This window comes from Dromaius novaehollandiae, chromosome 12 (genome assembly GCF_036370855.1).
Source record: "Dromaius novaehollandiae isolate bDroNov1 chromosome 12, bDroNov1.hap1, whole genome shotgun sequence".
In the NCBI taxonomy this organism is placed as follows: domain Eukaryota; kingdom Metazoa; phylum Chordata; class Aves; order Casuariiformes; family Dromaiidae; genus Dromaius; species Dromaius novaehollandiae.
Window position 1 is genome coordinate 7,288,068 of NC_088109.1, and position 19,131 is coordinate 7,307,198.

A 19,131-nucleotide genomic window follows, 5' to 3' on the forward strand; every position below is an offset into this window, starting at 1 on the left:
CAGTCAGGCAAATTCTACCCTCCACAGCCATCAGGAAATTTCAGGTCATCACTTAATGTTGTATGGCAACAAAGTTGTGTCAGTTTTCTTCCAAACTAATTAAACTGCAGTTAAGAACCCCCATACTATTAAAACTGCAAGCATGGTAAAATTCAAATTTATTTAATCATTTCCGCAATTTTATTTTATTTTTTTTTAACTTAGCTTAGGCAGCACTAGCTTGGAGACTTCCGCCTCCAGACAATGAGAAGTCATATGAAAAGGACTTGCAAAAAGAGGAAATAACATGAGTAACAGAGACAGTGGGCTACAAATAACTGAATGACCTACAAAAATACAGCCAAGGCACAGCCTACAATTTACCTACGGTAGTACAGTCCTTTTGAAAATGGTTGCATGACTTTAAAAGCCTGTTGTAAAGGAAAAACCTTAGGTAGCACTCTCGAGGAAAAAAAACCCCTACAATTTAAATTTTCCCATCAAGTTCTTTTTGCGTTTACTAAATTTCACTTTCTTGTTTATTAGACAGTTCAAGAAGGAGGCTTCTGTGGTTATTCCTCTGGCCCCTACCCAAGCACGCACATAACCTCACTCCCAAATGCCCCCAGTTGACAATAAGGAGATGGAAGGAAAATGAGGGAGCAGAAAAAGAGGAGAAATAGGGCCTGTTTTTTCACCTATGGGCCCTGAAACATGTCTTGGCTGCACTGCATGTAAGAAAGATGCAGCTGCAATTAAATTCATAACACTACAGCACCCCAATTAAAAAAACAAAACCCATTTTCATCATTCTTTAATCCTGTATTTTTGCACGCTTCAGACTCTGTAAGCCCTACTTTAAAAGGGTAAATGGCCTCAATGTTGAGCCTTGTTTTAGAAGAATAACTCACCCCTGGGATGCAAGACAATTTAGTCAGCATATGCCAGATCAGTCCTGGGACTATCTTCCACGAAAAAAAATCCTGCCAACAGTGTCACATTGTACTGATTTATTTTGTGTGTGTTTTCAAATGCCATTGCAGCACTGTTGATTAGGGACTGGGCTTAAACAGAGAATACTTCAATACTGTATGTTTCTTATTCTAAATGAAGATCCACATCTGGGTTCTTCTGGGCACCTAGTGTTTAAATGTTGTGATATGCTTTCCTTTTCCTTTCAAAACCAAAATATAGCTCCATACATATAGCAATAAGTGTTACATGTGTCTCACAAAGAACAGCGTAATCCAGCAAATCCCACACTAACGTTGAAAGTGTTAAGCAAAAATTGTTTCACCCTTCTTCCTGAAGAACTAAAATGCTTTTCTCTCATATTTCAAGAACAGATCCTGGATTGTCAGAAACTTCATATCCAATTTACAGCACAAAATAGCAACTCTGTTTAAAGCCATAAATGCTTACTCCCATCAATGAATAAAGCATAAAATAAAAGGATCTATTTTTCATGGATACAGTTCCCCAAAAATTCACATAAAGAAATTAAGATTTAAAGAACTGATTTCAAACTCTGGTATTCCTTCCTTTCCTCCCCAGAACAGTTAGGAGTAAGTGATCATCAGAAGCTGAAAAGCATTTTGATCTTTGTTACATTGAGACTATGGAATTTAAGCAACTATTTTACAAGGCATTGTAATTGTTTGTACTTGCAAAACTGGATTAAGAAATCACTGCTATTCTTAAAACACATTTATCACATACATACGAAAGTCAGCATATTTCTACTCAGAGCTGAGCCTTCAGCCAACCAGAGTGAATTCCCGTGTACCGCCCACGCTCAGTCTCTCATCCTCCCCTTCCCCAGAGCAATCACTGCATCTGGCCAGTATAACATGAAAAAGTTTCCAACACGCCTTACCAGGGTACACCTGCCCTATGGATGACCCATGTATATATCACCTATACTTTATTGATGTTGTCACTATTTCCAGTAATTTCAGTGCAAGTACTGAAGCACAGACATTAGAAGTGCTGAATAGAGAAGATTACAGTACGATTTAGATGTAAGGTACAAGCCTTATTTTATTTCAAAGGAATCAGGAATTAAAGCAATGGCATTAGAGTCATCCACAGTGTAGCAGAGATGAGGAAAAGAAGAGCCCATGGTATTTGGGGTTTCATTCAATCCTCAAGAATTTATAAGTTTGGGGCTTTACTGAACTTTTCAAAGTTTAAGGAAACATTTTTTCCTGTAATTTAAATCCATTTGTTCTTCAGTAGAAGTTTAATTTAAAAAACATGTCTTTCGAGTTAAATGGAAGTCTGACTAATTCTCTTATTTTAAATGCAGCTAAAGATGAACAAAACTAACACTATAATTGAAAAAAAGCCTCGTGCATACACAAAAGCCACAGTCAGACTAGTGTCAGAGTTATGAGTCTACAGTTCTCAGTTTTGTTACCCAAATCAAAATCAGCACATATACTGCTAAAATTCCTAACAATCTGTATGGAAATTTTAATGACTAGGGACGTCAGCACCCACAAGGCAATCAAAGTTTCTTTACCCATCTATTTTCTCTCCCTCTATCTTCCTTTATTATATCTTTATCTCTTCTGTTTCCCTTTCCCAATAAACCATTCTCATTTCTGGTTTATTCTTCCAAATCTTTACTGACACACTTTCCGTTACAGTATAAACTGAAGAGCATTCACACCCCTTTAGCATCACTGTGGGACTCTGCCATGTCACTTTTAAAAGAAGTTATGATTAGTCTCCCGGCCGGGCCTCAGTGGCAGGTATATTGTTGTCTCTCCACTGTCCAGGGAAGTTTTTTTTTTTTTTTAAAAAAGCAACATGGATGTCAACCTTCCCTCCTACCTCATCTCTCCCTCTCCCACAGCAGCAAAAGTCCCAGACTTCCTGGGAACTAGATCAAACAGCAGTTTAGCTGATGAAGAATAGCAGTCCTGTGCATTCCAGTTCAGTCTCTATCTGTACCAATACTTCCAGAAACTCATGATATTACAGTCTATTTCTCATATTAGAATTTCTCTTAATGATATTAAACAAGCAGTTGTGATACACTGCCTATATACAAGATGTCCCAGTATTTCTAATAAGCACTCATGGCATTCTCTATTTTAAATTGCATTCCTTGCTAATAAGAAGGTTGAGGATTATGACATGTCCATACTTTCTTTCCTGTGTAAATATTTGAAATCCATCTTCCTTCCCTCAATCCTCTTTAACCAGAAAAGTCATTCTAGACTCCCCTTGCCTAAGAAAGAAAGCAGTTTCTCAAAGGAAACTTGTTTTGAGCCATTGGAGTCCAAATATATTGTTATGACCTTCTTTCTGGCTAAGAACTGCTGCTTAGCCTTACCTATATTCTACCACTGCCAAAGAAGGAAGTCTATTTTTTTTTTTCCTCTTGGCAACTCTTTTGGAGGTGCACTATTGTATTCTCAGAGTACTCGTTCTCAAAGGCTATTGTGAAAACTGTAGTAAACAGAACTTTCAGCATCAGGATGCAAGAAACAGGATTCAAGGCTGAAACTATTTGCCAAGAGTGGATGTGACCGCTGCCCCATTCAATCTTGGATGGTACAACAGTTCATCTTAGCTGCTAGATATAGCACATTCTGTAATGAGGAGGACAAAGGTGGCAATTACTAAGAAACCATAGTGCTGGAGGAAACAGCATCAGGATGTAAAAAAAATTTCCTTTTCATCAAGCAACTAAACAACGGATCTCAATTACAGATACTAGGCTATAGTCTCAATCTGTATCAGCATATTTCCATGTACTGTTGTGGAGCTACATGATTACGACAACAGAGCTGATGACAACTGAGAATTTGGCCCATAGATTGAAATTTAAATACTTGGAGTATTTCAATTAGCTCCTCTTCTGTTTGGCAGGATATGTGATGTCAGACATGCCAAGTGGTTCACATTTGTATAAAACTAGGGAAGAAGCAGGAGTAAATCTAAACATTTAGGAAGTTAAGATTAAATACAGAATTTCACCAAATGAAACTATAAAGCAGAATTACTACTGCATAGGTGCAGTACTTTACTCCATAAAGAGTTGAAAACAGGTACAGAGACACTGATGTTCTTTCATTCAGATTGTGGAAGGAATAATGGGAAACACATAGGGGGGTAAAAAAACGGATGATAAATCTGAGGTTAAGAAAAAGAGATTAAATGGATTTTACCACCTATTAAAATATTTACTATAGTGAAAAGAATGGATGAGAGCAACTCCAAAAGCATATTATTGCTTGATACTACCAATAATCAAAATGAAAGCATGTAAGAAAGATATTGTGGATGTTAAAGGCAGAAAAGATCATTATCTGATTTGACCTCCTGCATAATACAAAACATAGAAAATTCCCCAGAACTTGCTCTATCAAGCCTGTAACTAACTCTTGATAATCAACCATATCTTCTAGAGATATATTCAAACTTGGTTTGTAGTCTTTGGGTAATAATATATAACTTTCCAGGTGATTTTTTTTAATTATATTTTTAATTTGAATTTGTGTAGGTAAAATCATAAGTATTGTACCTCTTTTCTTTCTCTAGTTTCCACTATCAGAAATGCCCTCGCTGCACAGATACTTACTGAGTTAACTGACACCTAACTTCTATAGGTAAGTCCAAGTCCTTGATATCTACAAGTCATAACAATGTTGTGAACAGTTGTGCAGCTCTGTTGCTCTCTTCTAATGCCTCCCACTCACTATTACATTTAAGTTATATCTACAGTCTTCCAAGGGTCTTTGCAATGCAGGAGCCCATTTAAATTTTTAAGTAATTCAAGGAAACATTAACTTATTTTTACTTATATTCATTCACTTCTTATCACCTTAGAAAATGGATTCTTTGGCGTTCTGGTAATTGAACATAAAGATGCTCCTCTTGCCATGTCTATTAATTAATCTAGTCTAGCACATAGAGTCAGAATAAGTCACTACATCAGTCAAAAACTTTCTGACAATTCAAAGAGATCTGTGTCAGGATCTTTTCTTGGTCTTACCGCTTTATCATGAGCCATCGACAAAGTAGCCAAGTTAGAAGCAGAAGTACCTGGCACATAGTTATCTAAGGAGAAAATTTCAGAAAGCATCTCAGTGTCCTCAGAAATGGAGAAGATTTAGGGAAGACTTGCCCATGAGGACGACAGCTTAGGGGTTCTTTTTATGTGCAAACTGACACCTGTGCAAAGCAGGTGTTTCTAGAGCACCTTACATAATGCCATATAGAACTTAATATCCCTATAGAAGCTACTTCTCTTGCCTCATGAGTTTCAGTAACTTTCCAGCTTCTTCCTCCCCTTTACAGTTAGGAAGCCTGTGCTTAGATCGCCGAACAAGAGTTGTCACTCACAATTTCTATTTTTGAAGGTTTGCCTCGCTGTACAAGAGGTATATTTTGGTTTTTAGTAGGAGCAGATGTTTTGCATCTATCTCCTTACTTGCTTTCAGCCATGCAAGTAGAGAAATCTGAAGGGTTTTCAGAATTGTGAAACAAATGCGCAGACAATAACCACTTCTTTTGTTTGCAGCTAACCAGTTCACAATTGTCTGTTTTCCAAAATGGACTGCAGACCACTGCAAAAGCAAAGAGTTTGGGGGCAAAGTATCCTCTCAGAGACTACCCAAAGTTATGAGGAAGGGTGCAAGAGATTATATACTGTTTATCCTGCTATCAGACATAAGTTGAAGTCTTCATTCCTTCAGTCATGCACATGCACACACGCACACGCACACACGCAACTACAAAAATGTAAGTAGTTCCATTTCAGACCATTCCTTGTAGTGATGGTAGATGTGTGTAAACATATGTGGGATCGTGTCCTAAGTCTATGTGCTAGTGCAACAATACTACTTTTAAACCCAACAAAAAATACACAAGACTTTTACTGACAAAGTTCCCCAAATTCTGTATCATTCAAAATACAGCACTGTTGTTTAAGGAAGTCCATAAACAGGTCAAACACCTTCACTTGTCTAAGCAGGCAAAATATCACTGAAAAGCAATAATTTATGGAAACATTGTTATTCTTTTATATTCCAGGAACAACTAAAACCACTTTTTTAAAAAAATTCTCAAACTCTACTTTGAGCAGAGAACATTCTGGACATTATCACTGTGGAAATATTTTGAAACTTGCTAACTTACTCAGAGCTTTAAGAGTTTAAGTTATTACAGGGTCATTTATCTATTCAAAGCATCTTGTACACAATTGAGCAGATTTTTAATGTTTAACATTTCTCTTCATAAACTATGACTGAAAGACATTCACCTAAGGGAACATGATAGGTAATTCAGATCCTTCTATGTTTCTTTACAACATGTCTTCACCTAATGCCAGTTTTTTCTAATCACAGGATAAGCAGCACCATATCTAAGACACACAGTCCTTTCTATAAAGCTCAAAGCAGACTTTAAAATTTTAGCACCAATAGAGAAAACCAAATAGAGTTGCAAACAAAAATAACTTTTAAAAACAAACTGGACATTTGATATCTGGAAAAGGTATTCTCCAAAAGTCCCAATGCACATGGTCTTAGCCCCACTACGTTATGAAATAAACTAAGCATCCGATTGGAAAGGTCCCCTCTATCATACAGGTTTCCCCACTTATAGTCAGCCTTTTCTGAAACATATCTGGCTGGAAATTGATAAATCAAGCTGTAGCTATCCTTCTTCCACCAACTGCTCTCCTAATCTTTTAGGGGAATTATTCCTCTGAATTTTGTTTCCCACTTTTAGACGGTCAATTTCTTACTAAGACAAATGGGATGCCGGGGAACGTCTACTAAGTTGTCACAGGTTATACCATTCAGGCAGAGTAGTAGTTCCAGGACTCAAGGAATTTCATTCATTTCTCTCAGTTCGGGCAAACTGCAGTCTGCAGCACTTACGTAGGTGTGATTCCTTTGTGTCTCTAGGACTCAGAAAGCAAAGGCTTTTGTAAGAGAATATTTGAAAGTTGAGATCTGTGTTTATACAAAAATGGAACACAGACCTAGGAAGTCATCCCTTCCTAAACTTCATGTTGTTTTTTATTAATGTTTTTTTTTCTACATGAATGAACCTGAGGACTCTAAAGTCTTTTTCATCAAGATTCTGACAGTTACTTTATTTTTGGTTTGGTGTTTGGGATTTTTGTTGTTTTGTTGAACTTTACATAATAAGCATAGAAACCCAATTAAATTAAGAAAATTTTCCTTTTTAACTAAAGTTTATGCTAAGCTGTAATCCATTTTAGTGGCATTCAGCAAAAGTTGAGATCAGAGAGGGTGTCTAATTGAAACAGTAGACAAAATCAGCAAGGAAAAGAGAGAATTGTTTTTTGTTAATGCCATTTTCTCTAAAAAAAAGTATTCTTGAGCATTCACCTGGAATCATTACTCCAGAAAGATCAAAAAGCCCTCCTAGTTCCTTGCTTTCCTAAGCACAAAATGCAAATCAAGGCAGTATTTCAGCTAATGTAATAATGAGGTTAGAAGAACACAGAAAATCTGCTCCTTATTATAAGAAACCTCAGAAAACCTTCTTTTGCTTCTGCCTTCGGCCCCACCCCTTCCAGACACACAATTTATCTACTGCGTTAGTAAGCCTCCCTGCTTTCCCTTTTCTCACTCTCCCATCAGGAAGCCCGCCCGCTGAGCGCTCCAGCCAGACCCCCTGGGACCGCAGCTGCGCACTTGCAGATCACGATGCACTCTTTCCTTTTTTGGACATTGGGTGAAGCTCTTTGCTACTGCACAGCAAAAGGGGATGCTAATTCAGGCAGAGCATGCACTGGACCAAATTCTGATCTCGGACACCCACACAATTCCTGTTGTAAGTCACATGTGTGCACTTTTCTGACAGCAGGATATGCCCACTTGTGCTTTGTCTTAATGCATCAGCAAGAGTGGTACAGTTGCCTTTTTAATAGAAGCAAACACGTAAAAAAATGATTTTTAAAAGCCTGGGGGTGTAGGCAGACTGGTAACGTTCCTCCAACTGAAACCCAACTGTAAAAAAGAGACAGTTAAAGCAAACCAAACATATTAAAACAATTTTAGTCCTTTGTCACTTAGAAGGGATTTTAAAAGACTGGAATACATCCAGTGCAACTCTGTGCTTTCAATATGGGTTGAGGGACATGCTTCAATTTGAAATTAATCATGGGAAAGTTTCATAATTTATTCAAATGGTGATAGGGGAAAGTTTCAACACCAGCTCAATTGTTATTATCTAAGGTTAAAGAACTGGAGGATAGTAGATAAATGGTCTATGGAAAAGCAGTACACTGCTAAGACTAAAAACACAGCTACAGGTCAAAACTACTCAAGATTTAGAGAAGAATTATCTATAAACTTATTTTTAGATGCGTGAAAAAATACACAAATAATTCCTATAAATGTCTTTACCAGATCTTATGGAAACAAGATTATAAAAATGTTCAGAAAATCATTCCAAGAAGACATAAAAACAGTACAATCAGAAAGAGGTGAATTTAACATTTGGTTTTCCTGTCCTATCCTCAGATCTCATAGTAAGTTGGTTTATCCTCCTTTCCACATTCCTAGTTTCACCTGGCTACTAGAAACCATTGTCCATCTTTCCAATTTATGTGGTGTAAGAGTGTTAAGAGAGGCAAATTGCCATAACTGGGAAATTAAATATACTGTCCTCTGCTTCATAAAATACCACCAGTAACAGAAATACATATATTTTTATGAGGACAGTTTTCCAAAAGTAAGAACATTAACATGAAGTAGGGTTTGAGAGCATTTAAATGCATTTAAAGCATTTTAATAGGAATATTATATAACAAAAATGCTGAGGTAAAAACCTTTACAAATGGAACTGAGGTTTCTAACCAAGCAAATTAAATAAATGAAAAAGATACACTCATGAATAAAGAGTGCCAGAGAAAAAGAGACTGAAGCTGTGTGATGAGTAAACAGGAAACTGGAGACATAAAAGATAAAATGAAAGGAGTTTGTGGCCATATGTGAGAGCAGTTACCCTAATTCACTACTTTGTTCTGAGCTAAGATTACCAGTTTTAATAATTTAATTCACAGGAACAGGCCAGATTCTTAAAACCAGTAACATTTTTTTGAGTTTTAGTAATCTTCCTGACATATATGTAGAGAGAACAGTTGTTCTGCTATTTTTTTCCTGCCTGTAATCACAGAGAAAGTAAAATCTTGTAATGCTCCTCTGCATCTAGAATTCCAATATGGAAATTAAATTTGAAATTTTGCTTTTGTGGTCTTAGGGATGTGTTGTTGTTATGATTTCACTTCATCATACCTTCATCATACACTACTCTAACTTAGATAAGAAGTTCTTCTATCCTGCCTGCAAAAAGGTACTTGAAGAACAAAGTTGTCAAAGTGACAGAGTTTACAATACAAGTCAAACAACACATTTCTTTCCCAAAAAGCTTTTCTTTTTTTTTTTTTTTTGCAATTCTCCTGTTCTCTCAGAAATAAACCATCCATACCTAGGAGTGAAATTATCGGAGCTATTCCCCAGTGAATTGAAACTTTTCTTGTCTACCAATAAGAAGTAGCTGCAATTTTTTTTTACTTGCATTAACCACAGGTGTTACACTCACTCTGTGTTAATTAGCAGCAGATATAAATGACTGTTCAAAAAACAAATTATGGAAAACCAACTGTTACTGAAAATGTAACTTCAGTTGTGATCTAGTCTGTACTATTGTACTCTAAAAAAGGAGCAATGGTGATACAAGAAAACCCAGCTTTCTGATACACTTTATCAGTTGTATGTTATCATATGTTATCCTAACAATTTAACTTTTCAATTATTTATTATATAGGTTGAATTGTCTATAATGCCTCTTTAGAGCGAAAAAAATCCAAAAAAGTGTCTGTTGTAACACAGTACAATACAAATTACTTTTTGTAGGTGGATACTTTCTAACTAAGCATACTTGAGCTGGAGTAAATGAAATGCAAAATAAATTTCAAACTTAATTTCCCAACTGAATCAGATGTTCTGCCCTACCATTCTACTCCTATTTTTTATGCTTTGGCAGCCTAGTACTTCAGGTTGAACTGCTGGACTGAGGAACTCTAGACAGTACGATGAAAGGTCCACAGAGACAAAATAAACACATAAAGGAATGCTCTGGCCCAAATGTCACAAATTTTCAGATACAAGTAAGAGTGTCCCGGTTAAATCTACTTTAGTTCATTGTAGTAACCGATGGTTGCCAGGTTACAGTCCACAGTGTACTAAACTATTAACCTTTATTATTTATTAGTATCTATAAAACTGAAATACTAGCAAATAACACAATGTCATGCATATACTTAAAAGATAGGGGGTTTTGCTTATACAACAACATATAGGGTAGGAAAATACAGGTAATTAAGTTCATAGAATAAAATGTGCTTGATGGCATGTGATACATGTCACACTGAAGAGACACTTTCATATTAATTTATATAGATGCAAATACAGTTATGCGTACTATAGTATGCAAATGTGCTATTAACAAAGTATTACCATATGTTACCTATGTATGACTCTATGAAGAGCATACTTTTTCAGTTCTGCTCTCCTAATACTGAGGACTCAAAGCCGTAAGTATGAAGCACAAGTACTATTACAATACTAATACTAATTACTAGTACTAATATAATACATTACAAGTAAATATTTTATCCTGAAAAATAATTGCCAAAAGAATATTAAATGCATATCAAGTAATTAGAATGTGAGAGAATAAAAAGCTCCAGCACCTCGGAAATAGTTTTAACTAGTATTTGAAGTGGATGAAAACTGTGCATCAACCACTAAAATCCCCTACAACTGCCTCTTTTATAATAAATTAAACATTGCAAGTAAGAAATAATTTTTAGCAGTGAGTATTTACATCCTAAATTAGAAATACAAGGTTTCTGGCTGCTTTGTGTTTTGTTCCTAACCCAGTGTTATTTTTCCTCCATTTCTGATCCAACCAGCTATTTAAATTCACCAGGATGTCTGCACGTTTCCTAATTCGCTTTAAAAGTTGGGTTTTTTTGGCATTCACCCCTTCATATTAAAAAGCAAGTTCAATACTATAAATGTAGTGTTGTCAGTGCCCAGTAGAATTCCTGCTGCCTTTCTAAACAACTGTTCTGCATCGTAAAGAATCTTCATGTAAGACATCACATATGTCTTTCCATGAGAGAGACTTCAGTATGACAAAATCGAGAAAGAGCTTCTGTATTGATAATGAGGAGTTTCAAGCACACAGTGGGCAGAAGTCCTAACATACTTGAAAAATATTTAACTGAACAATAATGGAGCAATGCCAAATACTAAAAGTTACCAAAGATAATTTTAATTGTTGTAGATATAATAGTGTTCAATGACAGCTGTTTTGGAACAAAAAGGTTATTTCCTGCAAATTATTATAATATTTTTCTCCCAAAATAGCCCCTGATTCACTGTTAAAGTTACCTGGTATCCTCTAATGCTTAGCACAGACTAAAAACTGGCTATTAATTAACTTTATTTTTTAAGAGTTCTAAGATATTATATGAAAATAATGATTTTTTAAAAAGACTCAAAAGAGTCAATCAGAAGAGCAGCTGACAAACCAATGGAACTATTTGTATCAGTGAAACACGATGACTTTAATATCTATTTCAAGCAGTATTCCCTGACCATATTTTAATTTCTTATAATTCTACAGAATAAAATTAAAAAATCTATGAGGATTAAAAATACTGCCTCTTTATGTAGCAAAAATCCAGGTATTATAGCAGCACCTTTTTATGATGAAAATTTAATACAGAATAAGTAGATACTGTTTAAACACTAGAAACTAATTCTCATCTGAGGCCTTTGAGTTTAGCATCTGCATATGTTTGCACAAAACAACATTTGAAAGATATTATGCCCTAATACTAAAAATATTTACGAACTTTTGTACTATCCTACTGCTGTGTGTGAATCTATGTGTAAAAGTTAGAAGTCAGAGTTTTGTGTGAGTTTATTTTGTTGGAGTATACCTAGGCAGTCACAACAACTGTGGAAAGGAAAAAAAAGTCCTCTGCAAGACATTCTGAGATGCACGGAAAGGATGCTTACATTTTATTGTTGTGCCACTCCTCCTGGTGATTTGTTCAGAAATAACATTACTAAAATGGCATAATTTTAGGATGTTTAGAATTATAGTAATACACACTAACTACAAAGACAAACAGCAAACTGATGTTTTTGGTCTTTGGCCTTGGTATCAAAAGTTATGCGACCCAGCTAAAGACTAATGCAGTTCTTAAGATAATTTGCTCTACAAGATAGTCTGAATGTCATGTAATTCTCTTTTGGCCTTTACAAAATACTTAAAGTGCTTATAATTATCTAAGTATACAAAGCTAATTTCTAAGACATTTGAAAAACAGAGATCAATTTCATTCTCCATGGTTTAAAACCCTCTATAACTTCCCTCAGCAATAGAAACCAAAGCAGTGATAATATGAACTGAGACCCATGACACAGTGACTGAAATGCTAAGAAAAGCATTAGGGCCATATAGCATACCATGAGATGCTCTTGATTCCGTGACGTTCATTGGGATTTAGTAGTTACAGTGTATGCTGTTTTTATACAGAACCATCATTTAGCTGAACTACAGTATTTCCTACATCTATCTGGAGCACCCTGGAGATTAGGGTAAAATATGTAAAAGCAGGGATTTTAAAAATAGTATTTCAAATTAATTCCATCACAACAATGCATAAAAACTATAAAACAGGACAAAGGTTATAGGAAATGGAAGTACCAGGAGATCTTCACACAATCTTCCAAAAGAAACAATGGAAGGGGGATTCATTCCTTTTTAACAATTATGAGGGAGTAAATATCATAAAACTGCCTTCCTCACACTCTCACAAAGAAAACTCAATTTTCTTCATGAACAAATGTTTAATTTGAACCTGGAAGAAAAGATCTTTAGACACTTTAAGTTAAATTTTGCACTTAGGAGTTTTCATTGGAATCAATGAACTACCTGTGTGAGAAAGACAGCAAATTACATGAAAGCTAATTAGGAATATGGGTTTAGACCTCCTGATACAGTTATATATAAAGTCCATTTGAGAGCATAAAACACTTCTCTAAATACTAATGACTTCAGTCTCACAGCATTTTAGTTATATAAGTGTTATTTGCATTTTATATGAGTAAAATGAGACACAGCTAAATGACTTAGCCCAGTGACCCACAGGAAGTCAGTGACACAACCAGGAATAGAACTTAGACCTCTCAGCAGCTAGTCCCATGCTTTAACCACAAGACTAGCCACCTCCTTCCCATCTTATATTAGCACAAATCTAAATCTTAGTTGCCTCAACTACTAATTTAAGATGTCTAAATGTATGCAATTGTAGAAATATGAATTTCTAAAGCTGAGTAAGTTACATTCATAAATCCATCTTAATTTAATCACCCAACAAATTAGGATAAAATGGTGTTTTTAAATGAGAATCAAAATAAAAGTACCAGAAATTTTTGGATGCTTTAAAATGATTCCTTGAGAAATGAATTTCTTATATATGAACAAATCTGATGGATAGCAGTATATGCTTGAGCCCTCTATATATCCTTTTGCCTTCATTCTGTGTATGTGATATGCAGTCTGGACCCATCTGATCACAATGGGACTAGAATATGAAGACAACGGCCTATCACAGAAGAACCAAGCAACTCTATAAAGTTTTTCTCTTCAAGAGAAAAATAAATCAGAGAAGACAAGAGTTGGGAAAACACCAAAGATAAAGACTAAACCATTATAATTAGAGGTAGGCAGGCTGGTGTGAGCTTGGCTTTATAGAATTTAAAGCAGTCATGATTTGGATTTTGATTTCTTTTTATCTAAGCCTCAAAGTTCAGGAAAAGTAGGATCACTTTTAACTAAAAAGATTCTTGTTTTGACCCGCTCTAAAGTTATCTATGACAAATCTGCATTATGCCTAGTCCTAGGACTAGGACTAGGCATAATGTGCCTGGATTCAAGGCACAGCATGCAAGACAAAATAAAATAATATTGTAGTGCAATCTCCATAGAGAGCCTGGAATCATACCAAGGGATAGTCCCTTACCACCACTTAAAGATGTGTGTCTTACACTATAGGCTTTGCCATGTATCTATATAAAATTCCACTGTTAGCAGTTTAAACCTCTCATTTCCTTGAAGTAAAAGGGTGTGTAAAGGCAACATGAAAATTGGAGCGAGGCTTCCCAAAAGTCAAAAAACTGTCAATAAAGGCAGACTAAGATACACTAATAAAAAGTTCTTGTTACTAATAAATGAACAGCAGACATACAAATTCAGAAATCACATAACCCAAGAGAAAGTGGACACTGTAACTGTAAAAAAGGCAGCGACACAATAGTTTCTTAGCTTACTTAGGCTCCTTTACTTCAAATCAATGCAATCTCCACAACCAGGACTGTTCTTTTGACTGCTATATTTACATTGCTAGAGATTGCCCTCTAGATGTTAAAAGTTTGGCTAGATAATTTTTCATTCTCTGCAGAATACAGTGATGGGATACACTGCGTGATTTGTGATTTCAGACTTCTGTAATGCACCTAGAGACTTAAAGCATAAACACAATGGAAACATCAGAATAATTAAGTAAAAATTGGAACTAGTATATTTGCAGAGAGAGGAACAAGTATAAATCTCTCATTTATGTATTCTTACAAGATTTCTGCCCTTTTCAAGCCAATCCTAGAAATCACAGTATCATAACACCTCTTTAATATATTCACTATTCTAACCTAAAATCAAGCCAGAAACCCTACCTGGCATAGCTTAAAACCTGTTGCACAACAATTCTTTCATTGAAATAGGTGAAATAAAAATGTATAAGGGAGGCAATTTGAGCCAGACTAATACCCTTATCCATTCTGAGACTCCACAAAGAACTCTTACTCATTTCATTGGGTCTATTTTTGCCATATGATTCAGTTTAATCTGCTTAGAATTTTCTTAATGATTAAAATGAATTCACACGCAGTATAGAACTAAGATTTCCCTTGCAGGAGCATCAAACCCTTCAAAAAAGACTTACCTTGAAAACTGAAAGAATGATTAAAAAATGATATAAAATGCAGTTCTCTTACATGAAAAGAAATCTAATGCTTCTCTATCCATTACAAAAACAAAGTATAGTTGATCTCTTTGTAAAGACAAGTTATCATCTAATTTTAAATCTAGAACTGATGCTGAGGCCCTTTTCTGCTTCTCTTTGAACTTAGGGGAGAACTGCCCACGATTCAGGAAGGCCTGAGCCTGAAGTTTCTCTCTTATTTCGTAATGCTTAACAATCCCACTCAAACTTGGGAATTCACTGGGAGAGGAGAGGAGAGGAGAAAGTCGCTGCAACTCAATACTGTGCAGTCAAATGGTACAAACAAAAGGTCTACGAGAAACTGATAAAGTAATTTGTTTATCATGACCATTTCATTAATGTAAAAAGAAATTCTAGAATTAATTATAGAATAGATAATATATTTGTAGCATACTTTATTTCTTTTTCAATACAAAATGATTGGTTTTCCACGTGCGGCAAGTGATAAAAACTTGATAAAACAAGCCAGATTAATTCAAATTATAAATAAGGTGTTTTTTTCAGGAAGAGTGTAAGTACCAAAGAAAGTTCATGGATTCTTCATCTCTTGATTCTTCAAACCAAGATTAGCTGTCTTTCTAACTGATACATTTAATAGTATTAACCAAATACTACATGAAAATCTATGTGCTGTATTATGCAGGATATCAGACTAAATAATTTTTTTCCACTTCTTGCCCCAATCTGTTAAAATATATATTTACAAAACCTAAATAATTTGAACATAATAATCCAATATATCTTACAAGTCCTGTCCAAAGGATGAACTTGTTAAAATAATGTAATGTATATAAGAGAAATAAAATTATATAGTATTTGTAATGCTTCTGAAAGCTCTGTTTCAGTGGTTTCTCTGAATAGTTAGATATGTCTTTATTTCATCCATGCAATTTAATTAAAAATCTGAAGTATGCTTTGTTTCTCTGCTTTACTTACGAACTTATTAAAAGTCTAAACTCAAACTTTGAATATATATTCACAATCAGATGTGCAATAATACCTCCCGTTTTCTGGAGTGCTCCCAGTTTCCTGGACTTTTAAAAAACATGCGTGTTAAAGTCTAGAGTTTCAGAAGGGTTCTTCTATCATTCAGACACTTAAATGAAATGGCTAGATTCTCCAGTGTTTTTTGTCCAGCTTTTTGCACGGAGAGCAGTGTTGTTCTTGTTTGCAACAGAGCTCATTCTGAACTCTCTGTGGAGTTAGCCAGCAAAGATCCTTCTTATTCTAATATTCTGTTGAAACTTTACATGAGATACTGCTGTAAAATGATTAGAAATATTATTAATTTATGTATTCAAACCTTTTCTATTGCTATTTTTATCCACATTTGCCTATTTATTCACCCATGGCATCTTGAGCCAAATCTGAGGTTTTGTTTCACTAGTTTTCAGTACCTGGCCCCCAATTTAGAATCAGGGGAATAGGCATTACTGCAGTATTTTTCAAAGAAAGTCCAGAAGAAAAACAAAAACCTTATAAGCAAAGGCTTTCCACATTTCTACAGCAAAAAGTTCAGATGGAGAGAAAAGTATAATTGAAAAAGTTCCTTGATATGTCAAGGTGGAAGTAACACCTTTTTCAAGCCTATACAAATAGATAATTTTCATAAAAAATTAACACAAGGCTTCAAGCCTCTACAGACAGAAAGACTGTTCTCATAAACAAAAAGCTGTAGGCGATGTTAGTATCTATATGTAGACCAGGTATTTTGAGGTATTCAACCCTAATCTATAAATTGCCTTCAGTATAGAAATAATAAAGCAAATGTAGACTCCCTTTCAAAATGCCTGATGACTAAGAACCACAATGAGGCAAATTTAGGATCCTCTGAGTCTTCTAATGATGTCCAAGAGATGAAGGGTTTTTAAAGATAAGCTGTTGTATCCTGGGGCATCTTGACTTACAAAATGACTCTCTAAATGCTGTTGATCTTAGGACTTTTTTTCACATCTAATTTCTTTTTAAAAGACTCTGAGGGTGAAATAGAAGGAGGTGACATGCCTGTTTGAACTTGCTCTCTCTTGAGACTTACCGAGCACAGCCTATACCATTTCTTTCTGCATTCCTGTGGGGTGGGGGGTGGGGGGGGGAAGATAACCTGTAGCCAAAAAAAGGGGGGGGGGGAAGAATTTGATTTACCTCTGTTACTGCTAAGACTGTTTTCAGAAAAGCCTTTATTCCTCTCACAGTAGGACACAAACCGACGCGAGGTGACAGAACCGGCTACATGCAGCGCAGAGAGGAGTTAGCTGGAGGAGCATGGAAACGCAAAAGAGAAAGCAGTCAGCAGCCGGAAAAAAACTGAATTTTCAGTTACACGGCGGAGGAGATTACAGAGAGCAGGGATCAAATTCCAGACCCGCTGCCGGGGCCGCGCTCTGCCCGCAGGTACGCACTTGGGATCCCGCTTAGCGGGCGCGAGCCCGGAGGGAACCGGCTCCCGTGGACGGACGCGGGTAAAGGCGAGAGGAAGCAGCGGCACCTCCTCCTCCTCCTCCTCCTCGCCGACCCGCTCCCGCTCCGCGTCCTCGCCTTCCCCCGTCCCTCAGCGCCGCGCCCGGTCCCTCAGCGCCGCGCCGCCCCTCCCCCCCTCCCCGCAGCCCGCCAACGGTCGCGGCGCGAGCCCCGCGCAGCACCAGGCAGCCCCGCGCGGCGCAGCGCCCCGAGCCGCGCAGCGCCCCGAGCCCGCAGCGGCGGTTCGCCCCTCGGCCGGGGCCGCGTGGGCCGGCGGGGAGGCGGCGCCCGGCGGGGGGGGAGAGAGGGAGGCGGCGCCTGGTCGGTAGGACGGGCCGAGCGGGGGAGTTTATCCCACTAGAAGGGAACAGTTTCTCCCGCTGAGCCGTGACAGCGCCAGGTCAGTGCGGGCTGCGGGGGGCCTTCCCCGGAGGTGAGGGGCGCCCGGGCGGCGCGGCGCGGCGCGGCGGAGAGGGCCGGGCCCGGCGGCGGGGGGCGGGCGGGCGGGCTCGGGGGCTTTGCCCGCGGGGAGCGGCGAGGCGGGAGCGGGGCGGCGGGACGGGGCGCGGGCGGCGGCGGGTCCCTCGGTGGGGCGGCAGGTGGGCAGCGCGCGGCGGGCACCTCCGCGAGCGCGGCCCCCCACCCCCGGCGGCGGCAGCCGGGCCGGCCCCGTGTCCATGGTGCTGTATGGGCGGCGGGGCCGGGGCGCGGGGCCGGCCCGGGGGTTTCGCCGCCCGCGCCGCGAGGAGCGCGCGGAGCAGGGCGAGGGGCGATGCCGGCGCTGCGGGGCCGGGGCGGAGGCGGCGGCCGGTTGCGGGGAGGGACGGCGGGCCGCCCGCTGGCGCTGGCGCTGCCCCTGCCCCGGCGGGGAGCGGCGCGCAGGGAGGTGATGGTGCTCACCTGCCTGCGCCCCGCATGAATGAAAAGACTTTTTTTCCCCCTTCCCTCCTCCGATTTCTCAACCGCAGACAGTCAGGGAGCCTTTCTGAGCCTGCAGCCACTGCGATGTGGTGTCGAAATGCGTGGTGTCTTGATGGCATGCCTCAGGTTCGCAGGGGCGTTTTGTAACCTTCCTGGTGTCACTTCTCTCCAGGGTATTCTACAACTGCAGAGCGCAAGTTCCTGTGGTGTTGTAACTCTGCGGCGCTGTGTACACATGACAATACCATGCTGAGTTAACAGTGATGTATTTATTAATAATGCAGTGACGTAAGACTGATACTTATCCTGATGAAAAGCTCAGGAAGTTATCAGTTTCTCCGTGTACTGTGGACTCCTAGGTTTAGGTTCCCTTAAATCAGAACGGTCAGTCATAATTATCCTTGAGATAGCACTGTATTGGAGACCTACTGTCCCATCTCTAAAAGAGTCTTTGCTATGGAACATGACTGTAGTGTCCCACTTAACAGTAAGTATCCAACAATAAAAAATATTTTTCTGGTAGCAATTAGCCCACAATTTAATCATTAATTTAACTTTAACTTTTCAAAGGTTACTATAATTTGTTACTAGTTAACTAAAAATTCTTAGTGTACACCAAGTAACTGTGTATGACA

The 19,131-nt window shown here is 38.2% G+C and overlaps 1 protein-coding gene and 1 long non-coding RNA gene across 6 annotated transcripts in view; one reads left to right on the top strand and one right to left on the bottom strand.

Moving 5' to 3' along the window:
• Nucleotides 1–17,370, bottom strand: part of LOC135329677 (uncharacterized) — an 82,984-nt gene extending 65,614 nt beyond the window's left edge. For both annotated transcript variants that reach the window (XR_010391216.1, XR_010391215.1), the window contains exon 1: nt 17,261–17,370. This is a non-coding gene — a long non-coding RNA (uncharacterized LOC135329677). The remainder of the gene's footprint in view (nt 1–17,260) is intronic.
• Nucleotides 17,371–17,381: 11 nt separating this feature from the next.
• The window catches only part of PPARG (peroxisome proliferator activated receptor gamma), a 64,366-nt gene continuing 62,616 nt past the window's right edge, over nt 17,382–19,131 (top strand). Inside the window, exon 1 of one of the 4 annotated variants that reach the window (XM_026099551.2) lies at nt 17,382–17,509. Coding sequence is in view for 1 of the 4 variants with exons in the window: in XM_026099550.2 (XP_025955335.1) it covers nt 18,953–18,983 (31 nt within the window). In the remaining 3 variants the exon portion in view is untranslated. Of the gene's footprint in view, nt 17,510–17,881; nt 18,009–18,736; nt 18,984–19,131 lie in introns of those variants that run through there. The other 3 variants (XM_064518837.1, XM_064518836.1, XM_026099550.2) reach the window with 3 other exon arrangements.